The sequence below is a fragment of the Pelodiscus sinensis genome, chromosome 15 (assembly GCF_052426305.1).
Source record: "Pelodiscus sinensis isolate ZL-2025 chromosome 15, ASM5242630v1, whole genome shotgun sequence".
Classification (NCBI taxonomy): Eukaryota; Metazoa; Chordata; order Testudines; family Trionychidae; genus Pelodiscus; species Pelodiscus sinensis.
In genome coordinates, this window is record NC_143066.1 from 25,552,699 (window position 1) to 25,579,684 (window position 26,986).

Sequence of the window (26,986 nt, forward strand, 5' to 3'; positions counted from 1 at the left end):
TTGACCACTGTTCCTTATCAATTAGATGACACAATGGTTAAACACATCTGAGTCTTGTCGGCCTTGTCACTTCCACCCTTGTTACCACCAGTGGAGCTGCACTTGGCAGTGAATTATGGGTCCCATATTTTTGCCAGCATACATAAGGGCAAAGGCTTTCATACTTCCTAGCAGTTGGCCAAGGGGGCTTTTCATGTAAACTACATTTAAAAAAATAATTTTTCCTCGTATAGGCAATGGCTGCAGTTATAGCAGCTGGGTCGGTGTGTAAAGAACAGGCGCTCTGCTGTTTAATCAGGGCTTGTAAAAGCAGTGAGTATTCAATGACCTGCTGTGGGCTTGTGTTCTGCTGTTTGTGGGACTCTTGTAAACAGTGATTTAATAGACTTCCTGACAGTCTAATGCAGATATGTTTACAGCAACAAATACAAACTCAACTGTTTTGATTTTCTTGCTTTTGTTGGTTTGCAGTATACCTGGTTGTGTTGATAGCTAAAGTTTTCACATCTGTCTGACCTTGCATTACTGTGCAAGGGTGTTTCTTGGAGCAGTTTCTCGGTGAATCTGTTTAAAATCCTAATCAAATTGAGAAGTGTTAGCCTTGACTTTTGTTCATCTGTCCTAATGTTAGCTTTCTTGAAATTAACTTAATACTTTGTCATTGTGTATGTTTAACGATATTTTCTGCTGCTTAGCTTAATGCGTGCATTTTATTTGCTGTAGTGTATTGCAATTATTAGTGTAAAAAAACTAAAAAAAAATTAACATTGTAAGATTATGCATTATTTCTTCAACAGTTGCATAGGCAATTTTGGCCATTTTGTGTGGCTTGATGTGTGTCTATTTTTTGTTTTGTATAACAGAAGGATCAAAGTCTCAAGTTGCACGGCAGAATCTAAACTATATTCAAGAAATTGGAAATGGCTGGTTTGGAAAGGTGATAAGTCCTCCTTTAATATTGTAATTCTGCAGTTGAGGTTTTAGTCCTAAGTAGAGATCTCCTTTAAAATAATATTTATCCAAAGTAATAACATGACAAGAAAATTGTCTTTAGAACTTAATTTGTGTTGCTGTTTTCATGTACTTTATTTTCTATCTGATTGTTATCTGTTTAATTCAGATGCAGTGCTGCTTAAGAAAACGTCACCAAAAATAGTCAAATTCCCTTTCAATAGGTTGAGCATGTAAATTGTTGTTTTAATTTTAGTACCTTTTGTAGAAAAAGCACTTAACTCAAATTTTTATTTAAAAAAAATCTACATACATTGTTTTTTAAATTCAGAGGATTAATATCGCTTGTCAGAATAATTTCAGTGTGGAAGCTTAATTATGAAAGCTTTTGATGTGTTAACAAAACATCCTTAAACCCATGTGTTTTTCTTGCATTTATAATCGAGGTATAACAAAAAACCCAGATATTTCCTCTTTTTAAGTGTGACTGAAGCTGTGTAATGTAGAACTGTTGGTTGTTTTTCAGGTCCTGCTTGGGGAGATCTACTCAGGTACTAGCGTAGCAAGAGTAATAGTGAAGGAATTAAAGGCAAATGCAGGTCCCAAAGAACAAGAACAGTTTTTGAGAAATGGTGAACCTTACTAGTAAGTAGCTTCTCATACTTAAGATACAGTCTGTGCTACTAATATATATTTAAAGTATAGAAAGCTTTTTTACATAGTACTCACCTCTTCCCTCCCTTTTCGGTCTGTTAATATAAAGTAAAAGTTGGTAGTTAAAGATATTGAAAATACACATTCAGTATTGTCAACACTGAATGATCAAAAATTGAGTCTCACCCTCTTACCGCCTCCCAAATCATCAGACTTTTAATAGTGTAGTAGTTCACATGGGATTCTGTGACAACAAAGTTTGGAGACTTGCTGCCACAGGACTCTAGGTATGTTTTTCTGCCCTGATCTAAGAAAAGAGGACCATAGTGAGTGTCTCCTTCCAAGCAGCCGTACACACATGGCTTCGGCTGTTATCATGAGAAGGTCTCCAGACTCCAATCCTCAGGGCTGCCACCTGAGGTCTAGCATTTGATCCAGGATCTTCCCTTCAAGATACCTCCCTGTTCTTATAAAAGACTAACTCAAAGCTCCATGGTCTGAGACACTCCAGGGTTACCCTCAGATCCCTGGACCTCTACTCCCCAGCCTCTTTGAGGGAGCATTTCAGATCTCTGCAACAATCCACTTCATAGCTCTGCTTTCTTGCCAAGACCTGTTTAAGAAACTGAGCGGAGGTTACAAGTGCAGGCCCACCCCCCTTCCACCTCAGCCTTGCTACAGGGGTCATACAGATAATCAGGAGGCCCCAAACAGAACTTTTGAAGGTGTACCGGAGGGCACGATATCATTTTCTGCATTGGATCCTCCCCTTGTTTTCAGACCGACACTTCTGGCGCTTAGCCGGGAATTCAGAAAATACCGGACATTGCACATGTCCGGTATTTTCTGAATTTTTCTACTGGACAGAGGGTGAAAATACTGGACTGTCCGGTAGAAAACCGGACACCTGGCAACCTATCCCTCAGCACCTTGGACTCCTGGGTGTTGAGCAATGGGGAGGAAAATTACACCCTTAAATTCCCACTCTTCCCCCAATCCTATTCCTCCTCCTTTATCTACAAAAAACAAAGGATTTTAGATACCTAAGCTATTTATTTACATAGTAGAGCAATCAAGGGGCTAAGCTAAATTGATGCAGAGACTTTCAAAGTAGATCTCAGGTTGTATTGCTCTTTGTTACAGCTAGGTCATAGTCCCCCTCCACAGGGCGTGAGGGCTCATAGAGGGTAAACTACTCTGGCTGCATTGCTGAGACATTCTCCTCAAGATGTGTGGGAGATCTACTTGCAATAACTTGCATATCTTCATGAGACATTGTCAGTGATGGACAACCTGTGGCCTATGGGCCGCGTGTGGTTTATCGGGGCTCTTTGTGTCCCATGAGACATTTTGTAACCAACAGGGTTGCCAGATTCTGCTGGTTTCCCTCTGCATGGGTGACACACACGTAAATCAAGGACGTGTGCTAATTGTGCACAATATTAGATGCAGAGGGAGCACATAGCTCTCATAGTCAAAGAGCTGCTACATTTCAATTGGTGCATCTCACAAATTCTAGGTACACAAACATAGGGGTTTGTAGAAATGTTGGTGATGCCCAGAGCCTGCACCTCTGTGACTCAGCACCCATCCCAAGGCTCTGAGAGGGAGTTTGGGTATGTGTGGGTATGTGTGCAGGTTTGGATACTAGGTGCAGGCTCTGGGCTGTAGCAGGGAATTGGGGGCCAGAAGGGGGGCAGACTCTGGGAGGGAGTTTGGGTGCAGGAGCGGTGAGTTGTGGGGCTTGAGGAGGGGAAGGGGGCTTGGATGCAGGTGGAGGTCTGGAGTGCAGGCTCTGGGGATGGAGTCGGGATTGAGGTACAAAAGGGGTGCAGGCTCTGGGAGCGAATGTGGGTGTTAGCTCTGGCCTGGAGTTTGGGTGGGATTCTACATAAAGGCTCTGGGAGGGCGTTTGGGGTTAGGATAGGGAGAGGGTGCAGGCTCTGGAGGGATTGAGGTGCACAAGGAGGTGTGAGGGGAGGTGTGTGGGGTGCTCTGCTTATGAGGCACACCCCCTCAGCAGACGCTCCTGGGAGAGTGGGAGTCTGCGGGTGCTGGTGCCCACATGCCTTCTTCCCTGCCTGCCGCCCTTGCACAACTTAAAATGCCCCGAGGGCCCCCTGCTGCCACCAAAGGATGCAAGGAATGGCAGGCAATGAGCTTTGATGGAGCCCACCTCTGGGCCAGTAATATTCCTGGTGCGGAGGTACAAGGGGTGCTCATACAACTCGCCACCTATGCACAAGTGCAGTTAGCAAAACTATCCTATCCTGGGAGGCAATCTTGGTTATGACATTCGAGTAGTCCTCCATTTCAATGGGCCACAAATGTGGCCCACTCACTAGTCTAGGTTGTCCATTGCATTACACTATGGTCCAGTTATCAACTGTGAATACAGTAGTTGAGACAGCAGTATTACAATTTACATCTTTGTACCCATGCCATCTGTTTGTTGCTTATTAATCTTGCATGTGTGGAATACACAAATACTATCATCCAAAAAAAATTGAAGTAGATTACTTGTAACTGGAGTTTTTCAAGCTGTATGGTCCCTATCTGTATTCCACCACCCATGCAGCCTGTTTGAACTGTGCTAACAATGGGAAACAAGAGTGGTGTTGGCATGCACTAACTTTAATACCCTTGATTCAGAGCACAAAGTGAACTACAATATAGATATAGGACAAATCACAGTGCTACCAAAATATTCCTGACTCAGATGCAGGAATCCACTTGTGGAATACAGACAAGAACCACCTGTCTTGAAGAACCTTCAGTTACAGGTAAGTAAATTCCATTTGTTTGGTCTCCTGTTCTGAGTCCAAGTACACTCTAGTATTGGCTGGAAACTCTAAGGTTGAGTTTTCATGTGCTTTTCAGGGCATGGGTGAAAAGTGGCTTTGTCATATTTCCATTGTCATCTCTGCAAGCAGAGCGAGAACTTAGTAACTGGCTGCTTTAAACTATAGGCCCACTGGGACTATTAGATCACAGTAATCTTCAGCCATGCCCTTGCGTGCTCTTGACACATCCACCATAAAGGGAGCAGAGGGAGGGGAAAGGATTGCCTTTATACCACTTGAAGTTCCTCATGCCAGGAGAATTCTCAGCTGTTCACGTAAGGCGTGTGGAAGACTTCCTTTCACTGCTAGAACATATCAAAAAAGACTTGTTGAATCTGAAGCCTTTTTTATGCTGTTTCTGTGGATTTACATATTTCAGAGAGAAAACTGAGATGCATAGTGGATAGTTGTATTCAATAATGTTAGATCTATTAATGTGTACTGTTACCTTTCTGATTTAGAAACGTCTGTATTTTCATTATAGCATTCTTCAACATCCAAATATTCTCCAGTGTATTGGACAATGTGTGGAAGCCATCCCGTATCTTCTGGTGTTTGAGTTGTGTGACTTAGTAAGTAAACTTAAAAGTGAAAATAGTACATTTAATAATAGTTATAAATATTGTTTTCTTGCTAGAGTACCTTTTAACAGTTTTTTGTGAACCTCATCATTTAAACCACATGCTCATTTTTAAATATTCCTTGAGCCAGTTGAAGTAGTATTAAAAGGGTAAATATCATTTATTTACTTTTTTCAGTTACTGACCACAAAATCAATTTTTTTTTAATACTTAACACTCTCTAAGTTCAGGATCTAACTTTTAGTTCATTGTGGAACTTTCTAAAGAGGAAAATAATGATATAGGAATAAGCTTTGCCACTTTGTTCTTCCTGTGCAATAGAGTCACATCACATTTTGAAAAACAAACTAATTGTTTATTCCACGCATGAATGAGGCAAGAGTCTTGTGCGGTGGAGAGAGGAAAGGGAGAACGCAGGATGATCTAACTAAGACTCCTATTTGTAATGCATCAACCCAAGAGAGCCAATAAATATTGCATGGGTAGCCTTAATATATTTTCCAACTTTTGAGTGCTTGATTTTAGTGTTAACATTCTTTTAATGTCATTTCATATAATTTCTTAATTTAAGAGCTTGAAAAAAATACAAAGTAAGGTGGAATTATAGTAACACTTCATATAGATTTTCAGTGGGGAATGTAAATGGTATGAGGAAATGGAATATAAATCTTTGGAGAATCTAGCTGCCTAACACTAGTTAGTGTTCCATGTGCTCAGTAGAGGCTGAGATTTCAGGGGCTTATAAACTAGCCATATGTAAGCATATTTTACTGGCATATTCCTAATGCAAGTGTGAAGCCTTTGCTAAACTTCAATTCTCTGCTCCTAAATATGGAGTGAGAACTTTTGAGATGCTTTTTTTCCTTAGTGTTTTTTAACATGGGGAGAATAAGTTGTTTTGACAAAGTTTATTTTTGGAAATGTCTGAACTATTTTACCGTAAATTTTCGAGAAAAATTCAACCTGAGGCAGATACTTGGTTGAAATTTTCTGTGTCCAAATTGCTAGTTTGGCAAAGTTGCAAGCAGCTGAAAACAACTGTATAATGGACAAGGAGCTGCAATGTAGTAATCTAAAAATACTGTAATGTAACAATTTTATGAACACTCTGTGATGCTGTCAGTGAAGTCCAGTTGTTGTTTATTGAGCTATTGGACTTTTCTGTGTGAATGCATTGATCTAGGTTAAGAGACTGTGGAAGAACAAACAGGAAGGGAACACAGTAGCTCTCTGTTTAAGCAACCTCTAACAAAACATTTCTGGTGTTGAGGCCAATTGCAGAACAGTGCTCTATTTCTAGATCTGTGGCCAAAGTGACACAGCTGTTCTATCAGTACTCAGAATGATGAAACCAAAAGAACAGTATACCAGTTAAAAAGCCCTTCTGAGGAAAAAGAGGTGGTGATGATAGTGGAGGGGGAGTCAGTTGTCGGCAGCTGTCAGGGGCACAGGTTGATACAGAGAGGCTCTGTAGAAGAGTCTGACAAAGTTTTGGATTCCAGGGAATGGTAAAACTTGTAGACATGGACAGGCAAACATAGCTTACCGGTTTTTGAGATTTTTTTTTAAATGTTTTTTGGTTTAAATAAATACTTTGCTTTAAGAAAGCTGTCTGAGGTTACTGATTTATAATTGTAATTCTTTCTAGGGCAGTGGTTCTTAAATTTTTTGGCACATGGCCCACCCCACTTAACTCAGATCTCTTTGCAAACCACCAGCCAACCACCCACGGTGACAAAATTGGTGCAGGAGGTGGCAGGAGTGCAGGGCCTGTCTGGGAGGTAGGGTGTAGGAGTGGGCTGAGGGTGGGGTCTGGGTGGGAAGGGAGGGTGCAGGAGTGGGGTGAGGGTGTGGGGTCTCAGCAGAAGGCTATGTGAGGAGGATGAAAGTGCGGGGTCTGAGAATTAGGAGGATGGGGGGAGCACATAACTGTTTTAATGACTCGCACTGCTCCCATTGACCATGATTCTAGCCAGTGGAAGCAGCGGGGAAAGACTGCGGGGGAGCGTTTTCTCTGCTGTTCCCCCAACCAATGGGAGAGGGAGGGTTGGCAGTGCACAGAGCCGCTTCTCTCCCAGCCACCCCCAGCCATATCTGGCCCATGAGGCTCAGGGCTATCTATTCCCCAGCAGTGGAAAGCCAGTGCTGGTGCTCCAACCTTGGGGGGCGGGGAGGGCACGGGGCTGAAGTGCCAGTACAGGCTCCCTTCTGGGAAAGATGGCCCCTGAACTGGCAGTCCATCTGAGGAATTACAGTTGGTCATTGGGCACTGTAGCCAGGTCCTGGTCTGAGAGTCGGAGAATCATGTGATTCCACCTGAAAATAGAGGTGACTGTTTGAGGCCTAGTACCTCAGTAGTACACCTGAGACCAGGGGGAGAGGGAGGGAGTGTTCAGAGCTGCAGTTACTTGGGAATTGTGACACACAATACCTATAAAAACAAACAAAAAAAAACCCTAACTCTGTTCAGATGAGTTTAAAGGCTATCTATACAATCACCTCTTTTTAAAGGATTGTGGTTTCAAAGAATTTTTAAAGCAGGATTTCAGTTCAGAATGTACAAAGACAAAAATAGGCTCAAATGTGCATATATAATTTACATCAAGAATAAAATTTCCAGAAGCAATAAAAGTAGTGATTGGGTTTGGGCTTGTAAAATTCATTGTTAATTAGTCTTACCAATATAACATTACTTCCCTAAAAGCTCCCTGCACAAGTATAATTGTATTTACATTAATTGTTTCAAGCAATTTCAAACAGAATAGCAGAGTGAACCTCTGACTTTTCTCAGAGGAAATGCTAGTTAACTTCCAAAGATAATGACACTGCTTTAATTGTTGGCTTTTTTGCTCAGATTGCATTAGCTGGAGTTAAATAAAATGAGGCAGATGAAACCCTGATAGAATATCAGTCATCTTTTCTCTTTATAGAAAAATGGTTTGAGCTTTCATAGTGAGAAGTCTTAAAGAAGTTGAACAAAATGGAATGCTCACTTTGGTCAAGAGTGTCAAGAGTAATGTCTAAAGTAAGGCATATAAATAGGTAGCATGATTTTTCTAGCAGTGCTGGAATTCAGTAAGTTGTCATTGACTTTGGTCTTCATCTCAGGCCGGGGAAGTTATTGCTAAAAGCTTTAGAATAAAGTTGCATTTTACATTGCATATGTTAACACAAATAAGCGTGTAATCAGCCTTGATTGCCATATTTCTAAGTAGTTAAATTATTTAACTGGACTGTAAATATCTTCAGATGTAGACGTTGTTCTACTTCACTTAATACAGAAATAATTGTATACTTTCATTTGGTTTGAGACTTAACAGTTCCCTTTCTGTCGTCACTGGCCGGAGAAAGAGTGCAGCAGTCATGTTGTCAGTGCTCTCCTCAGACCTTCTATAGTTAGTTTATCTTAGTTAATTAGCTAGTAGTGTTGATACAAGGAGGAAAAAACCCCTCTGCTTCACCAGAATTTTAACAGCTCTCAGTCACTGGTCTGACTGACTCTCCAAGCTTCAAGAGATGTGCCTCCTGCAGGGAGGCTATGCCCATCTCTGGCTAGCACAGCCAGTGTGTCTGCTGTTTGGGTGAGGGTCATATCCCTAAGATATGTGCCCACTGTGCCAAACTGAACTCCACAGCATGCAGAGACCACTGAAAGAGGGGAGGGAAAAACTGCAGACACCTTCTCCATAGAGCACAAAATAAGGGAAAAAGTGCTCTCCAATGAGATCTCTGCCGCCGCCACATTCTGCTCTGAGAATGAGCGTGGTCAGTGTTCTGGGCACCTTAGGCACCACCAGTGCCAAAGCTAATGCGGCCACCCTTCCTGTCACTCTCCCAGCACTGTCGGCATCTTAGATTTTTCCACCAACAGCCAACCCGCTCTCAATACAGCGAGCTCAGTGCTGCAGAGATGTATCACTCTTCCCTTGAAAACCACACTGCAGCTGTCAGCTAAGGCTGCAGTACCGTAACTGGCCACATTTGGTGCAACTACCACGTTCTCCAGAGATATCCAGAGCACCGTGGAAGATTTTCCTTTTGACACCAAAAAGCTCTTTGCAGCAATGTTCGATGAGGAGCTTCACTCCATGAAGGATTCTCGAGCTGCTCTGCGATCCCTGGGCATGCAGACATTTGCTGCAACAACTCATCAGTTTAGATACCAACCATACCAAAGAAACAGATGCTCATTACTCTCAACAGCGGCAGGGATCGTATGACCAGCAATAGACAGAGGCCACAGTGACTAATGACTACAGTGTCTCAACCCTCCCCATCTCACCCCCCCAATAAGCACATTTGAAGTTTTGATCAAGAGGAAGATCACTCCCTCTCTTTAGCATGCTCAACCCTCTATTTCCCCAACAGCCTTTACTCCTTCTATCAGGAATGGCTCATGATTACTACCAACAAATAGGCATTAGAGGTCATCAGATCTGGCTAGGCTATTCCCTTTTTAGGGATCCCTTTCACAATTGTTTTCAGGAGGTAGACGGTCTCCTAAACTTGGGGGGCTGTAGTACATGTTCCCCAGGAACATGTAGAGTAAGGATTTTATTCCCACTATTTTTTAATACCCAAAAAGTATGGAGAATGGAGACCAATTCTCAAAATCAGAAGTTTAAACACATTTGTAAAGAAACAAATTCTTTCAAAATGCTCATTCTCTCTACAATAACCCCAGTACTAGAGCAGAGGGACTGGTTTTCAGCCCTTGACTTGCAAGATGCTTATTTTCATATCACCATACACCCTGCCCACAGACATTTTCTGAGATTTACAGTATGGGCTGCCCACTACCAATACAAAGTTCTACCCTTCGGAATCTACACAGTCCCCCGAGTTTTGTCCAAACTACTTGTGTCAGTAACTGCACACCTCATGAAACAGGGAATCTTCATCATTCCTTACCAGGACAATTGTCTTTTCAAAGTGCCAACATATGTGGAAGCCATTCATGAGACCATCACGATGTTGAAATGCATTTAGAGCCTGGCCTGCAAATATGCACAAAGTCAAAATACAGCCCACACGGCATCTGACTCCCTGCCTCACCTCACTACCCAAACCTTCCCTCCCCCTCGCCCCTTAGGTCACAGTTGCCTCCCTGACCCTGCACCCTCTATACCCCTCCCCCTGGCTAGAATCCCCTCCTGCACCCATGCCTCCTCCCCAGCACTGCACCCCCCCTGTCCCAGGTCACAACTCCCTTCCATATCCTGCAACCCATTCTACACCTCTCCCTCAGGTCAGAATCCCCTTCTACACCAATACTGTCTCCCAGACTCGGCACTCCACTCCCCTGCCACAGGTCACAACTACCTCCTTCAAACACTGTCTCTCACCCTCTCTCTTGTACCCCAGTCTTCTACCCCAAGCTCCCTTCTGCACCCAACCTTTGTCTCAGATTCCATAGAAAAGTGCAGCTCTGGACCACTTACAAAATCTTGGAGTGGCCACCCCATCGAAAATTGTTGCCTGCTCCTGATCTGGAAGCTAGAGTAAGTGTAGAATTAAAATACATAGTAAATCAAAGTTAAACAAGGCTTGTCTCTATAATTTGTGTTACTGACCATGAATATGTAGCTGACCTAATGGAGTTCTAACCTCTAGGGTAGGATTCTACCTATTGCAATCTTTTTTTAAAATTCACTGCGCACACAATTGCCCTAGATGCCTGACAGGCAAATAAGGTGTGGTCCATTACAGTTAAGCACAGACATAATGGAAGAGGTAAGGATAATGAAAAGCAAGGTTTAATATTTCAAGACCATAAATTCTACTGACAGTCATTTTTAAAACTTCAGAATCTAGGAAATTTATTATAAATATCTTAAGGTCTTATACACTGACAAATTACCAGGACACTCAGTCATGGTTAAATTATAAATTCACTAGTGCTTGTTGTTCTGACATCAAAGTGTAGTAAGGAACTTTTGGAGTGTGGCAGTACAGTTCACATGGATGGTTACTATGTGGCCGCTATGTTCTGCAGATTTACATCCCAACCTGCAGTACATTTGTTTCTCCCTTTGGATGAGCCCTTAGTACTGAGTACTGGATAGTGACAAACTAAAATGCATTTTAGGCACCTCTAAACTGATTAAAATAGCTCATCTATAAAACTTTGTTTTATATGAAACATGTATAACTAAGTTATTTACTAAATTAGAGAGAGAGAGTCCATTTCTCTCTCCGCCGCCCCCACTTCATTTTTAAATGTGGATATCAGAAACTCCAATTCAGTCACTTGAAACACATTCTAGGATTGTAATCCAACTGGAGCAAAACATAAATGAACAATTGTTCTTCTGAATTATAGTTTTCACAAAGGACATACTATTACTTTGGCAGCTTGCTGCCATCTAAAGCTAACTAGGCACTGTTCATTTTCAAATTGCATGTTAAAAAAGCACTGAATTGTATAAGTGAGGATGTTTGCTTAAGTTTCAGATTCTTTGTGTGTTCACTGGCAAGGTAAACCAGATGTAGGTATCAAATATATACAGTTTTCAGGATATAAATGGAATACAATTGTTTAATCATCAATTTAATGCAAACTTTTGAAAAGTTTTAAGACATTCTATAGCATGATAAAAATATCAACTATTTCAAACTTTATGAAATTAGCAATTGAAAACAGGGCAGAAGAGATTATAATGAAAAATCTGATGTATCTGTAGTAGAAAAGATATGATTGCTTTAATTGTTATACTGATTTGAAACATAGGATATACATTACATTTATTGGAAAAGCAGATGTGGGCAGAACAGTAAATTTTACTGTAGACGTAATTTGATATCCAGATCATTTAATATGATTTGTTTTAAACAGGTATTGCGATTGCTTATTTTTTGAACAACACTTAAGATTTCATTTGCCACAATTTGTAAGACAGTATTATACAAAAATAATATGCTATTAATCCTTTTCACAGCAATCCTATAGATTAAATGCAGTCCACACTGACAGAGGTTTTTTTCTGTTTGGTGTATGAATACCACTTCCATGGAAATTAACTGTTGATGGATGCCCTCTTCTGTTGGCATAGTTACGTCTATCCTGGCCAGTGATTAACTGAAAGTGAAACTCAGGGGACTAGGGCTGTTAAGTGTTTAATCAGTGCCCTGCTGGAGCAGCCCTGTGTGGCCCAGCTGAAGTAGCCGCCTACTCACAGCATGCTGCAGGCAGACAGCTGCTCAAGCCCAGCTGGGCCTTCCGCACTCTAGGAGGCACTCCAGCCCAGCTGAAATGGAGCAGCTCCATGGTGCAGTGCGGGCAGGTCCTGCCCAGCTCAGCTGGAGCAGCCCTCACTCAGTGTGCCACAGGCAGGAAGCTGTTCCAGCTTGGCCAGGTTCACTGCATCCTGGGCAGGGGTCTGCTCCAGCACCCAGCCTACAGCGCAGCAGCCGGTTAACCCAGTAACCAAATTACATGGAATTTTACATTTCTACATCAGACTGGGTGTTACATTGCCATAGCTACATTATTGATCAGAAGTGTGAGGTTTTTTGATCAGGGACAGTCTTTGAAGATCAGCAGCTGTGAAGGGCTTAATCTTGTTTAGTTTTTTTCCCTGGAAGATTATTTTGTGATTAGTCCTAAAAGGTAAATACCAAACAAATATTTGCATTTAATAACTATTTTAGTGAAGCTTAAGATTGAAGTTGCTATTTAATATCTTTATTAACAAGACTAATGTATTATTGTTCTTCATATTTTTCTTTCTTATTGCTATGATTTGCTGCTGTGCCTTAAATATTGTCACTTTGAGAAACTGTGAACTTCTTTTCCCTTAGATCTTGTTCCCATGGAACCCTACTTACCAGTCCTCAGAATTTGTTTATCTGCCATTTTGAAGTCCTTTGGAGATTTTTAGCTGCTAAAATCAGAAGTCTCTACTTACTTCATGTGAATTACAATTTTTCAAAGGCTTGTAACTTGGCCAAATTTCACACATTTTCACACAGGTAGCAAAGTTATTTACCTGACACACAAGCCACACCTTGACAAATTTCAAGTTACTGCTCCAAAGCGTATAGGTAATATAGCTGTTTAAAAAAATTACCCCAGAACCTAACACGGACAAAAAATATTTTTTACCTTAGCTGCCTCTTTGGAAATAAGTGAATCATTTTGGTTGAATTTATTTGGGAAACTGCAGCCTGAAACAGACACCTTGGCATCTGACAGTTATAAATAACTGAAAACAGGGTCTTGTAGTGGAAAGGGTTGGGCAGCCTTAGAAGATGATGCTGCCAGCCCTGCCTGATTTGATTTACTTTGAATTCAACAATAGGTAAAAAGCACAGTCTTAGCGTGGTGTACCAAAGACTGTAGAGCCAGAGAAACCTGGTAGTGGTAACTCTGAATCCAAACAAAGGAGCTATAGTGGCATTTTGGAGAAATTTAGACTTTTATCTTTACTACAGGATCCAGTTACCATACTTTTTGTTTCTGGACACTTTTAATAAACTGATTAATTTTGTCTGAAAGTTTAAGAACAAACATTAAGTACTGTCAGCTGTCTTCTCAATTGCAAGATTATTTTTAGCTTAGTTTCTGGCAAGGATTTTACCATTCTTATATGACTTTCTTTGCTACATCTTGTTCAAACTCATAAACTGGACCAGATGGAGCCCTCCTACGGACTCATTCACTTGGTACCATTTATTCGCTGTACCACTTAGATTCCATCCACATGCTGCCATCCTATGATGTCTGAATTCTCAGACTAGGAATTTGGCAAATAAGGCATGCATTTCACATTGAAAGAACTGGCCAACTGGGAACATTTGAGAGACTACTTCTTTTTCCCCTCCTCCAAGGTCAGCTCCACTGGTTTGCAGAATGTTGTCTTAAGATGGTTTCACATAAATATTTTTGGTAGCCAAAGGTCATTAAGCCATATTTTTTATTTTAAGTATTATCGCTGTACATTAATTATGCATATGTATGAAAATGTGATCTAGAGTGTTAACTACTTAATGAATTGAAATGAAAAAGTACCATATTCCTTAGATGCCTTCTGTAAAAATATCTATAGAGACTTGGAACTTGATGGAGACTCTTCATTAAGTACACATTTATATTTAAATTTTAATAATGTTCACTAACATGCTAAGTAATATTTCTTATTGCTTCTTCATTAAGTATCTTGGTGCCACCAATGTATGAGATAATTTATAAGAATTTCCAACTTGTTTTACAGGGTGACCTAAAAACCTATCTGTGCAATGAACAGGAGCATATTAATGGAGATTCACAAATAATGCTGCTACAGAGAATGGCATGTGAGATCGCTGCTGGACTAGCCATAATGCATAAACATAATTTTGTGCATAGGTATGCTTTCCAAATATGTTATACTACACTCTAAAACTCATGCAGACTTTTCTTTGTTGTGATTGAAATGGAAGCAATATGTATCAGTCAAATATTTTATAAGGTATGATTCAATTAGATTTTCCTTCTTTAAGAATGGTTGATTTGTATTTATAGAGCTGGTAACTAAATTACTGTATTTAAATCCTATAACGCATACTCGATGAAATGCTGCAAAACTAAAAACAACCAGCCAACTCAGGAGCAAGGTAGATTTCTAGGCTACCAGTAGAAGAGCTAGTTGTACAAAAAACTTGCAAGAAAACAGAGTTTGAGATGGTCTGTGGACTTTCCTGATTCACCTGGTTGAGCTCCAGTGCGATGAACCTCCTTTAGGAAGTATGAGTAATGGTTGTGTTCTGTAGATGGTATTTTTTCACTCTAAGGGTCAACTATTGCTTAAGTTGATTGTCTTGAGCAAGAATTTCAGATTTATTTTGTCTTAATGAATTTCCTCAAGACTTAACATACATGTGGTACATGAAATTTATTAATTCTTATGATTTCAGATACTACAGACCTCAAATCTTAGCTTTAAAATATATTTATGACCAAAGTAGAGAATAAGTGAAAGTAACTGTAAAGTAAGTTTTCATGCCATTTCAAAAATTGCTATCATGTTTTTAAATTTTCAGTTAAGTGGAAAACTTGCCTATAGAATGTATAGTTTATTATGAAAGCACTTAACATTTACAGCTTTAATGTCAATGTAGTCATTAATCAGATCAATTAGTAAAATGGACTAAACTGATTAAGATTGCATTAAAAGGTTTGCATTAGAGCCAATTCTTTTTGCCATTTTTGGTTGGTAGGGTGAGGAGGTGAGGTAAATTGATCTGAGCCAGATTCAGCCTTAATTTAAGCAGTTGTAATTCTACTTCAATTACATGAGACTTTTACAACATTTTCTTTACATTTAAATTTTTACTCAATGACCAGAATTGAATACATGATTTCAAAAAGTTATATGCAGTAATATGTGAAAGTGCTTTATTCTGCTTTTTTTAGTCTTAGAAAAGTAATTCAAAATTTTTCCTTGCTGGCTGAACACCACCAGTCCTAGTACAAGGAATAGTATTTGAAAGAGAAAAATTTTCCTCCCATTTATGATTAAACTAAATGCAAGAAAACATCTCAGTTAATCTTGTTTCTCAAGGAGAGACTTGCTCCTGTATTTATTATTCATTCTGAAATAGCAGATCAGGCAATCTTCAAGTGCTGTCTCCAATTCTGCAGCTGTAGTTCTAATATAAAATGCCATTCCCAGCCTTCATTGGCCAGAAGCCTGGAACTTTCTTTGCTACATAAGACCCACTAAATCAAACATGGAAGGCGGCTCTGGTCGGCACTGGTACTCTAGGCAGTTGCAAGGAGTAAGGGAAGCCAACTGGAGCATTTGCAGGCTCCTACAGAACCATCTCCCCCCTGCCACTGCCTCCCACAGAGGCAGCAGCACGGAGGGGCAAGCATTTCCACGTGAGCCAGTGCTTCTGCTCCCCCGAGCACCAGTTCCCGTCTGCTCGACTCTTGCGCTGCTGCCTCTGTGGGAGGCAGCGGGGGGAGGGAAGATGTGGCTCTGTGGGAGCCTGCACGCATGGAGAGATGGCTTAAGTTGGATCCCTATGGGCACTAAATCCTGCCTTCTGCCCCTTGCTGCCTCTGATACAGAGGCAGCAAGGGGGGTGCATGTAACTATTAGGATTATTCTATGAGCCTGGGCTTACTGGTTAATTGTGCAAATGGGTACACACTAGCATCCCGAATCCCAAATAGTGCTTAAACTGGATTTTCAATTCTGGAATGATGGGAGAGCATACAGTTATTTAGTAACTAACAAGACTGTGTTAATAATTCTTTATTTTAGTTTGGTAGTAGCAGTTGTAGATCCAACAAGTATAATGTTCCCAAAATCTTTCTGGGAGGTATTACTGATTCTTAGCTCAGACTGATTCATAATAATCTTTGCTTGCAAGTATTTAAAAGAAGGGCCATGATTGCTTCAGTTTAGTGTGTGAGGGGAAATAAATAGGCACCAGAATATTTTGAAGAGAATATGCAGCAAAATATCACAGATTTTTCAGGTTGTTTCCAAGACTGGAATACTTCTGATAGGAATTTCTTTTTATTTTAATGTTTGTTCCCAGGGTTTGCACTATAATCTTGGTAGTTGTGAGAAGAATATGCATATGTTCCAAATTTTATTTGTATAACTGGTCAGAGATATCACAGTTGCTTCAAGGTCATAAGAATCTTGAGCAAATTGATTCTTCACTATCAATGTGAAGAAAAACACTGTTTTTTCCAAATTCTTATCACCTGTTGGATCCAGTTCAGTAACCAGATAGGGATAGTAATATAAATACATTTGTTTTTCCCAGCAGCACTTGTTCTATTGGGTCTCCGAAAGATCCATAACATCAATGGAATTCTCATTTTCACATCATAGCCCTAATTATGAAATATTCTTGCAATGTAACTGCATGTCTCAGTGCAAGGAAAAGACCCAACTTATTTTCTTATGTAATTTTTCTGAGATGTGGGGGCGATTATGATTCTTTCAAAGGTGTGATGTATGAAGTAGGGTCAGGAACAAAATGGTGGCATTCCAAATTATTTATTCAATTAAATACTTTGTTGACACTCAAGGACTTCCTCCTACCTCTGGATAAAGGACTAATTATTCAGAATTGAAGTTTTTTCTATAGTAATCAGGAGAATGCTGATAGGGCTTATTTTCCCAGGGCTGCCTTAAGCAATTGGAGCTGTAGTGGCTGAACTGCTGTGTGCAGATGATGTGGTCATTGGGATCTTGGAGCTCATAATATATGATGTAAGAACTTGAGGTGCTTGCAGAATACTCAAACCTGCTGTATAATAAAGCAAACCCTTATAAAACACTGTGAGAGGAGAATGACAAAGCTAATCAGAGTATGTATTTAACAGATTGGCTCTTCCAACTACGTTCCTTCATTTCTAGATAGTTCCTCTGTTGTAGCTTCTATCAGACTGTGTCTATGCTATGAGCTAGAAATGTTATATCCCCAGCTTGTGTTCACATGCTCTCATCAAACTAGCACAAGTGTCAATATTAGGGTAGCCATGATAGCATGGGTAGTGGCAGCAGAGTCACAGTTGAATCATGACACACACATACATAATAATCACTTTCAAATAGGATTGTATTTGCATACCCCAGCCATGCTTCTGCTGCTGCTTTAGATTTATTAGGAACTGGGAAACTTTTGGGATAGGGGGAGCCTATACAGGAAGCATGGGTTCCACCTAAAACAGAATGGAACCAGACTGCTGGCACTTACCATTAAAAAGGTTGTAGAACAGTTTTTAAACTAAGGGCAGGGGGAAAGCTGACGGGTGTGAAGGAGCACATGGATTGGACAGAGACATCTGTTAGGGGAGGTTCTATTAATAGAGATGCTCTGCGTTCTAGTCTGGAGGAGAGGATGGAAGTATGGGTCGGATCAGATGAGACACAATCAAATGAAAGAGTCTAACACATCAGGAAATGGCAGATGGATAAATAGTGATAAATTATTAAAGTGCTTATACACAAATACTAGAAGTCTAAATAGTAAAATGGGTGAATTATAGTGCCTAGTTTTAAAGGCAGATATTGATATAATAGGCATCACGAAAACTTGGCGGAATGAGGACAATCAATGGGACACAGTCATACCAGGGAACAAAATATATCGGAAGGACAGAACAGGTTGTACTGGTGGGAGAGTGGCACTATATGTGAATGAAAATGTAGAATCAAAAGAAGTAAAAAATTTTAAATGAGCCAAAATGTTCCATAGAATCTCTATGGATAGTATTTCCATGCTCCAAATAAGAATATAGCAGTAGGAATATATTTTCGACCACCTGATCAGGACCGTGATAGTGATGATGAAATGCTAAGGGAGATTAGAGAGGCTATCAAATCAAAAAACTCGATAATAGTGGGGGATTTCAGCTATCCCCGTATTGACTAGGTACACATCACCTCAGGACAGGATGCAGAGATAAAATTTCTTGATAATTTAAATGACTGCTTCTTGGAGCAGCTACTTCTGGAACCCACAAGAGGAGAAGCTATTCTTGATTCATTCCTAAGTGGAGAGCAGGATCTGGTTCAAGAGGTAAATAAAACTGGACTACTTGGAAATAATGACTCTAATGTAATAAAATTTAACATCCCTGTGGTGGGAAAAACACCTCAGCAGCCCAACACTGTGGCATTTAATTTCAAAAAGGGGAACTACACAAAAATGAGGAACGAAGTTAAACAGAAATTAAAAGGTACAGTAACAAAAGTAAAATCTCTGCAAGCTGCATGGAAACTTTTCAAAGACACCATAATAGAGGCCCAACTTAAATGTATACCCCAAATTAAAAAACACAGTAAGAGAACCAAAAAAATGTCATCGTAGCTTGGCTTAACCAGGTAAAAGAAGCAGTGACAGATTAAAAAGATATCTTTTAAAAAGTGGAAGTCAAATTCTAGTGAGTAAAATAGAAAGGACCATAAACTTTGTCAAATTAAGTATAAAAATATAATAAGAAAAGCCAAAAAGGAGTTTGACAAACAGCTAGCCAAAAACTCAAAAAGTAATAGTAAAATGTTTTTAAGTATATCAGAAGCAGGAAGCCAGCTAAACAGTGGAGCCCGTGGACGACTGAGATGCTAAAGGAGCACTCAAAGATGATAAAATAATAGTGGAGAAGATAAATGAATTATTTGCCTCAATCTTCACGGCTGAGGATATTGGGGAGGTTCCCAGACATGAACCATTCTTTTTAACAGTCAAATATGAGGAATTGTCCCAGATTGTGGTGTTTTTAGAGGAGGTTTTGGAACAAATTGGTAAACTTAATAGTAACAAGTCACCAGGACCAGATGGCATTCACCCATGAATTCTGAAAGAACTCAAATAGGAAATTGCAGAGCTATTAACTGTGGTTTGTAACTTATCCTTTAAATCGGCTTCTGTACCAAATGATTGGAAGATAGCTAATGTGACGCCAATATTTTAAAAGGGCTCTAGAGGTGATCCTGGCAATTACAGACCAATAAGTCTAACATCAGTACTGGGAAAATTAGTTGAAACTATAGTAAAGAATAAAATTGTCAGACACATGCGTGAATATAATTTGTTGGGGGAAAGTCAACATGGTTTCTGTAAAGGGAAATCATGTCTTACTAATCTTATAGAGTTCTTTGAGGGGGTCAATAAACATGTGGACAAGGGGGATCCAGTGGATATAGTATTCGTAAATTTCCAGAAAGTCTTTGATAAGGTCCCTCACCGAAGGCTCTCAAGTAAAGTAAGTTAAGAGGGAAGGTCCTTTCATGGATTGATAACTGGTTTAAAAAACGGAAACAAAGGGTAGGAATAAATTGTAAGTTTTCAGAATGGAGAGAGGTAACTAGTGATGTCCCCCAAGGTTCTGTCCTGGGACCAATCCTATTCAATTTATTTATAAATGATCTGGAGAAAGGGGTAAACAGTGGGGTGGAAAAATTTGCAGATGGTACAAAACTGCTCAAGATAGTTAAGACCAAAGCAGACTGTGAAGAGCTTCAAAAAGATATCACCAAACTAAGTGATTGGACAACAAAATGGCAAATGAAATTTAATATGTAAAGTAATGCACATTGTATATCTAGTTGGGATTATTTTGTCCAATATGATGGGAACTAATTTGGCTACAACTACTCAAGAGAAACATCCACTCAGTGTGCAGCAGCAGTCAAAAAAGCAAATAGAATGTTAGGAGTTGTTAAAAAAGGGATAGAGAATGACAGAAAATATCTTATTGCCTCCATATAAAAACATGATATGCCCACATCTTGAGTATTGCGTACAGATGTGGTTGCCTAATCGCAAAAAAGATATATTGGCATTGGAAAAGATTCAGAAAAGGGCAACAAAAATAAGGGGTTTGGAATCGGTCCCATATGAAGAGAGATTTAAAAGACTTGGACTTTTCAGCTTAGAAAAGAGGAGACTAAGGGGTGATATGGTAGAGATCTATAAAATCATGACTGGTATGGAAAAAATGAATAAGGAAAATTGTTTTACTTATTCCCACAATCAAAGAACTAGAGGTCACCAAATGAAATTAATAAGGCAGCAGGTTTTAAAAAAACAACAGGAAGTTTTTCTTCACTCAGTGCACAGTCAGCCTGTGGAACTCCTTGCCAGAGGATGCGGTGAAGGCTAGAACTTTAACAGGATTAAAAAAAGAACTAGATAGTCATTGATGGACCTAATCTCCATGCACCTATTAGCCAGGATAGGTAGGGTATCCCTAGCCTCTGTTTCTCTGGAGGTGGGTGACAGGGGAGGGATCATGTAAGGATTACCTGTTATGATCCCTGTCTCTGGGGCATCTGGTATTGGCCACAGACAGGATACTAGGCTAGATGGATCTTTGGTCTGACCCATTATGGCCGTTCTTAAGTTTTGTGCCACTTCAGCTATCCTACTATTTGTACTAAAGTTAGCTGGATGAGAGCTAGCACAAGATTGTGTACACAGTCAGGGGACCATACCGCTAGCTCACAGTGTAGATGTAGCCTGAGATTCCTCTGGTAATGATTGTATATCTTGGAAGAGTTTCTTACCATGCACCAGTTTTATAGGCATGTAGTCTTTGTCAGATAGTGCAAAAACATAAGAGAAGTGTGTTAGCAAGTGCCTTGATAGGGCAAAGAAAATACAAAATTAGAATTTTGGGTTACAACAGTCAGAGAGAGCCTCACAGGGATATTGCCCATTCACAGAATCTTTATACTGCAAGAATGAAATAAGTTGTCTTGAGCCAGCTTGAGACAGGTAACGTGATACATTATATTTAAAACATAGAAATGATGATGGGCTGGAAAGGACCTCAAGAACTCATCTGTTCCATCCTCCTGCACTGATGCAGGAACAAGTATGCCAATATCATTCCTGACTGGTCATTGTGGAAGCTCTATCCATGAGCATTTTTAAGAACAGATTGGCTAATCTCCCTTGGCAACTTGTTGTACTTAACTAAGTTGTTAGAGAATTTTCCGATTATAAGTAAAATTAAATGTTCCTTGCTGCAGTTTGTTTCTTGTCCTATCTTCAGTGGACATAGAAAACAATTGATCGCTGTTCTTCCATTAACAGTCTTTGACACATTTGAAGATGCCCCTCAGTCTTCTTTCCTCAAGACTAAAGATTCCTCATTTAACTTTTCTGTGTAGATAAGGTTTTCTCTTCATTGTATCTATCACTTTTGGTGCTCATTTGCATCCTCTATAATTTGTCTACACCTTTCCTGAAGTGTAGTACCCAGAATTCGACACAGTACTCTAGCCAAGTAAAGGGAATAATTGTCTCAGGTCTTACATATGACACTGGTTATGCTTTTTTCACAACTGCATCATGTTGGCTCATTCAATTTGTAATCCCCTTTGGCCCCCAGATTTTTTTCAGCAGTGCTACTGCATAATTAGTTATTCCTATTTTGTATTTTATGCATTTGATTTTTGCCTTCCTAAATATAATACTTGCACTTATGTTTATTGAATTGTATCTTACTGATTTCAGACTAATTTCCCAATGTCTCAGCGTTTTGAACTCTAATCTTGTCCTCCAAAGACCTTGTGACTGCTCCCAGCTTGGTGGGATTCACAAATGTTATCTGTTATCCAAGTCACAAATGAAAATATTCAGTAATACCAGACCCAGAACAGACTCCTGTGAGTATCTACTTGAAATATCTTCCCAGTCAGACGTACCCAGTCAGTCCCATGGTACAGCAGGGCACGCAGGCAGGCAGGCTGGCTGCCTTCCTGCGGCAGCCCCAACGATGTCACTCCCAGAAGTGGCCGACTACCACAAACAAGAATGCTCTTGGCCCTTGGGAAGAAGAGGGCCCACACACTGCACCCTGACCACTGAACCATCCTCATAGCTCCCATTGGCCTGAGACCTGCAGTGGTGATGTTTGCAGGCAGTGCATAGACACACACTGTCCCACCTCCCCCCGAGAGGTGCACAGAGGCATTCACCACCATCAGCCAACTGCTTTGAGTGGCCATCATGCTGGTAGCCTGCCTGAGTATCCCAATGCACCACTGGCTGGGAGCTACCTATGGTAAGCACCTTTTGGACAGGGCCAGGAGGTTTAGATTGGATATTAGGAAAAACTTGCTGTCAGGGTGGTTAAACACTGGAATAAATTGCCTAGGGAGGTTGTGGAATCCCCATGACTGGAGATATTTAAGAGCAGGTTAGATAGATGTCTGAGGGATTATCTAGATGGTGCTTGATCCTGCCATGATGACCTCTCGAGGTCCCTTCCGGTTCTAGTATTCTATGATTCTATGAGAGCTTTGGGCTGTAGGAGGAGGCTCTGGCTTAGGGGGAGGGTCAGGGCTGGGACAGGAGGGTCTTATCTTGAACAGCTCCCAGTCAGTGATGCACTGAGGTGTTAAAGCAGGTTTTCTGCCTGTCCCGGCATTGCAGACTATGCTGCACCACAGAAGCAGCCAGCAGCAGGTTCCTTGCCAGTGAGTGTGGAGCTAGTGCTCAGGGCAGGGGCAGTGTGCAGAGTCTTATGTGCTCTCCTCCCTCCTAGGAGCCGGGGCTGCTACTGGCCTCTTCTGTGGCACGGCGCAGCACAGCCTGCAGTGCCAGGATGGGGAGGAAGCTTGCCTTAGCCATCCCAATGGTTACCTGATTACCCTGAAGCAATGAGACCCAGTACCTGACACTCCACAACCCAGTACTGGGTCCGACCCCTAGTTTGAAAGACACTGATTTAGGCTGACTGGTTTCTAATCTTTGGTCCTCTTTGTTCTCCTTTTTAAAGATTGGTACTGTATTTGCCTTACTCTAATACACTGTGACCTTCAAGTTCTTGAAGATAATTGCTAACAGTTCTGAGATTGCTTCTGCTACTTCCTTCAATATTGTAAGATTACTTTCACCATGTCCTGCTGACTTGAAGACATATTACTTATCAATTCTTACTTAGCCTGTTATTTCTCAGTTCTGGCTTGTTCCTTTCCCCTTTTTGAGTTACAATTAACTTTTTTAGTGAAGACTGAAGGAAATAAATGCATCTCATCCCCAACTGACAGTGATGGGGGCATTTAACTTGACTCTATGAAGCTGCAGGAGAATTGTGTGACTTCTGGGCTCAGTCTTTCTATCCCAGGAGCTGAGAGTACCATGCACCACAATAATTCCTCCAGCAAGTTAAAGACAGTGTTGATAAGCTCCAAAATGCATCCCATTCCTCAGCTAAGAAAAGTTTTGTTTTAGAGAAGGGTCTGGAATATTAAAAACTAGAATTCTCAATTTAGGGGGTTAGGTGAAGGCTGTTACTTCCTCCAGGATTCCTTGTCAAGTAGAAAGCTTTTCTTTTAATCTGTACTGAACAGTTTTGAATAATGACTTTTAATAGTATTACCAGTCTAAAGAACATGAGAAATAATGGTTTTGCAATTTCTAAACAGAGGGTTTTTTTTCCAAAATGTAGCTAAGTTTGGTAGATAGCTGCCTGTGGATCTGCAAGACTGTCATTGCAAATGTTTATTTCTGGCAACACTATCCTGATGCTGTCAGAGTATGTGGTAAAGCTCCAGCATCAGTGATTTTGTTGTTGGTGGTAAATTCAAGCAGCTAGAATTGTATTATATTAATATTCTCTTTCAGGTGTTTTTCCAGCTTTGATTGCTTGAAATCAGATGGGAATTTCTTGAGAGTGTAAATACAAAATGCTTATAATACATAGACAAGTCATCTGTCAACTGATAACAATTTCTAAACATACTGTCAAAAGAGAACAAGTTCCCCTGGCTAAAATGGGGGCAAATGAAGTGCTAATATTTTTACATGGAGTCTTTTCTAAAACCACCACTGACTTACTACGATTAGCTGAACCAGCTACAGCTACCTTACTGATCATGTGATGGGATGAATTTGATGGAAACTGGATATGAGTTGTATTGGTGTTTCTCCAAGCTTTTAGGTTTTTTCCAGTGAGACAACTTCTGTGCACCTCTGATTGTTTGTTTCCTTGGAGCTTTGATACACTGTCTTTTCATGGATGTAGTGTATATTTAAATAGTTTATAGCATATTAAGTGTAAATCATTACGCAGAATATTGATTGGTTCTTTATAGTTTGGGTAAATAAGCGTCTTTCTTTAAAAACAATTTCAGATGTTTGTACCTACTATGTAAAACCTACATTATTTATAACTTCCGTTTTGGCAGAGACTGTTACCATGGGATGGCAGAAATTAAATGCTAGGTGTGTCAAGTTCGAGGGTTCTTTTAGGTAGAGTAGAAGAACTTAAGAACTCCTATGATGTGCTCTTTCTTGTCTGTGGCATTTAATGACTGAACATAAACGATTACAAACAGCTTTTTTTGTAAGTTGAGCTTTAAGAGCATGCCTTATTGCACCAGATCACCCGGAGGTAGTGATTGCTGCATTTTAAACTTACATTTTGTTGGGCATTATAAACATTTTGTTACTTATATTGTCTAGCTATATACTAACAGGACAGGAGATAACTGACATTGCTTTTATTCAGGCCAGAACTCTGCAGATAAGTAGACAATGTGGGTTACTATGTGTTCATTCGGTTTCCCACCAGCTCCTCTCCCTGTTTTCGGTCCAGGTACCACAGTCCAGTGGTTGCAAACCTTTTTTTATATCGCGGACTGGCAAACCCATTCACAAACTTTTGGCAAATTCTCCTCTTCCTCTGCTTTCCCCTCTGTCTTACAGGTGCAGTGTGGTCATTTTCAACAAAGCACGTTAAAAAGTTACCTTGCATTAGATTATGGTAGATTATCTAATAACATTGATTATTTATTAGAAATCCTGACATTTGGCTTTATTTTGGCATAGTTTTCTGTCACTTTCTAATATTCTCAGATTTAAATGGCATTTTATCTTAGCTCTAGACTCAAAATGTATTTAGATAATTCTGATACCAAAATGTGGTGAAGGGGCTTTCATCTAACAGTATTCTATGAAATGTCTTTCTTTGTGCTAGTAAACATGACCCACATCTATGTGTGCATAATTTTTTTCCCCAGTGAGTAGCAGTGGGAACCTTCAAAGTATCCAGGTTTTTGGTAGATTTTGCATGATGGTGTGAGAGGCTTTAAAATTTCTTGTTGGGAATGAGGGGAATAAAAAGAAATACTGTTGGCAAAATATGTATCTCTTGGAATCATGGAAGCAAGAAAATAATTTCACCCCAGGATTGCTCAGATTTCTAATATTTCAATTTCATGCACAGTGCATGACCACAAATTTAGGTAGTGTCAGCACGATTCAACCACAACCTCCTGTGTATAAAGCACATAGCAGGCTAGTGCCTGGTCTATGACAGATCATAGAACGGGGTGGGCAATAATTTTTAAAAGAGAGCCACTTCACAAATTTCTAAAGTGGCCCTGGGCTGCCCTGGAAGGAGCAGAGCCTTGGGCAGAAGGGGCAGAGCCAGGAGCCTTCTCGTATTCCCCCACCCACAGACCCTGATTGGCCTGGAGTTGGGGGAGTGTGAAGTCTTTGCCCTCTCTCCATAGAGAGAAACAGCTGATGGTTCCCTCTAGGTCCTGCAGCAGGAGGAGACCTCACGCACACACCCAACCCCCAGGCCAGTCACGGGGGCACGCAAAGTTTCTCGCCCCCTGCCCTGCCCTGCCTGGGGTGTGTAGAAGCTAGAGAGTGCTGCTGGCTGTTTTAAAACAGCCAGAAGTTCCCTCTGATGCCGCACGCCCCTGGCAGGGGGAGGATACTTCACACATCCCCTACCTCCAGGCCAATCTGGGCCTGGGGGCAGGGGGCCACATGTTGGCTAGAGAGTAAGGTCAGCTGTATTAAAAACAGATGGCATTTCTCTCTAGTTGCCATGTGCCCTTGGCGGGGAGGGAGGAGACTTCACATTCTCCCATGTCCCCAGCTCTTTATTGGTCTGGCAGAGGGGGAGCAGCAAGGCGGCTGCAGGCCGGATCCACCGGCCTTTGTCCACCCCAGTTATAGAATGTGGTGATTGAGAGTATGCCCTCTGCAGCATCCTCCATTAGAAGGAGTCCTTAGCAGGCACTAGCATGGCTTTCACTGGGAGATAGCACCATCTACCTTTCCTTTCATTAATGCTTCATGAGATATAGTGAGGTGGACTGGCATAAGGAGGGGTTATTTGTAGCCCCAAGTATCATAAAAGTAAATCTAATCTAAAAATTATATTAATATCTTACCTTTCTAAAGAGGGAGGGATAGTCTCTTAGTATATTCATTGTTATATTTAGACCTCCAGAAAAGAGGACGACAGAAGCATAAATGATCTCCGCTGTTCTAGTGAAACATAATGTGATTTGTTTTTGGCTTGTGTGATACTGAAAATATAAACAAGAACAGTATTGAAAAACGGCATGTAAATAAACTTTTTGTGATTGCATTTTCTGTAGAATTTTGCTTATTTAACATCATGATTGGTCTTCAAGCTCTAATCTAGGTTGATGCTGAATTGAATTTCATTACATTAGCCACATTATTGATTTT

General features: G+C 40.5%; 1 protein-coding gene across 1 annotated transcript in view; it reads left to right on the top strand.

The window, feature by feature from the left end:
• Positions 1 to 26,986, top strand: part of LOC102456675 (lemur tail kinase 2) — a 50,646-nt gene that overhangs the window by 7,271 nt on the left and 16,389 nt on the right. The window contains exons 3-6 of the mRNA XM_075899511.2: positions 864 to 937; positions 1,478 to 1,596; positions 4,933 to 5,020; positions 14,242 to 14,375. Of these exons, the coding sequence (XP_075755626.2) occupies positions 864 to 937; positions 1,478 to 1,596; positions 4,933 to 5,020; positions 14,242 to 14,375 (415 nt within the window). The remainder of the gene's footprint in view (positions 1 to 863; positions 938 to 1,477; positions 1,597 to 4,932; positions 5,021 to 14,241; positions 14,376 to 26,986) is intronic.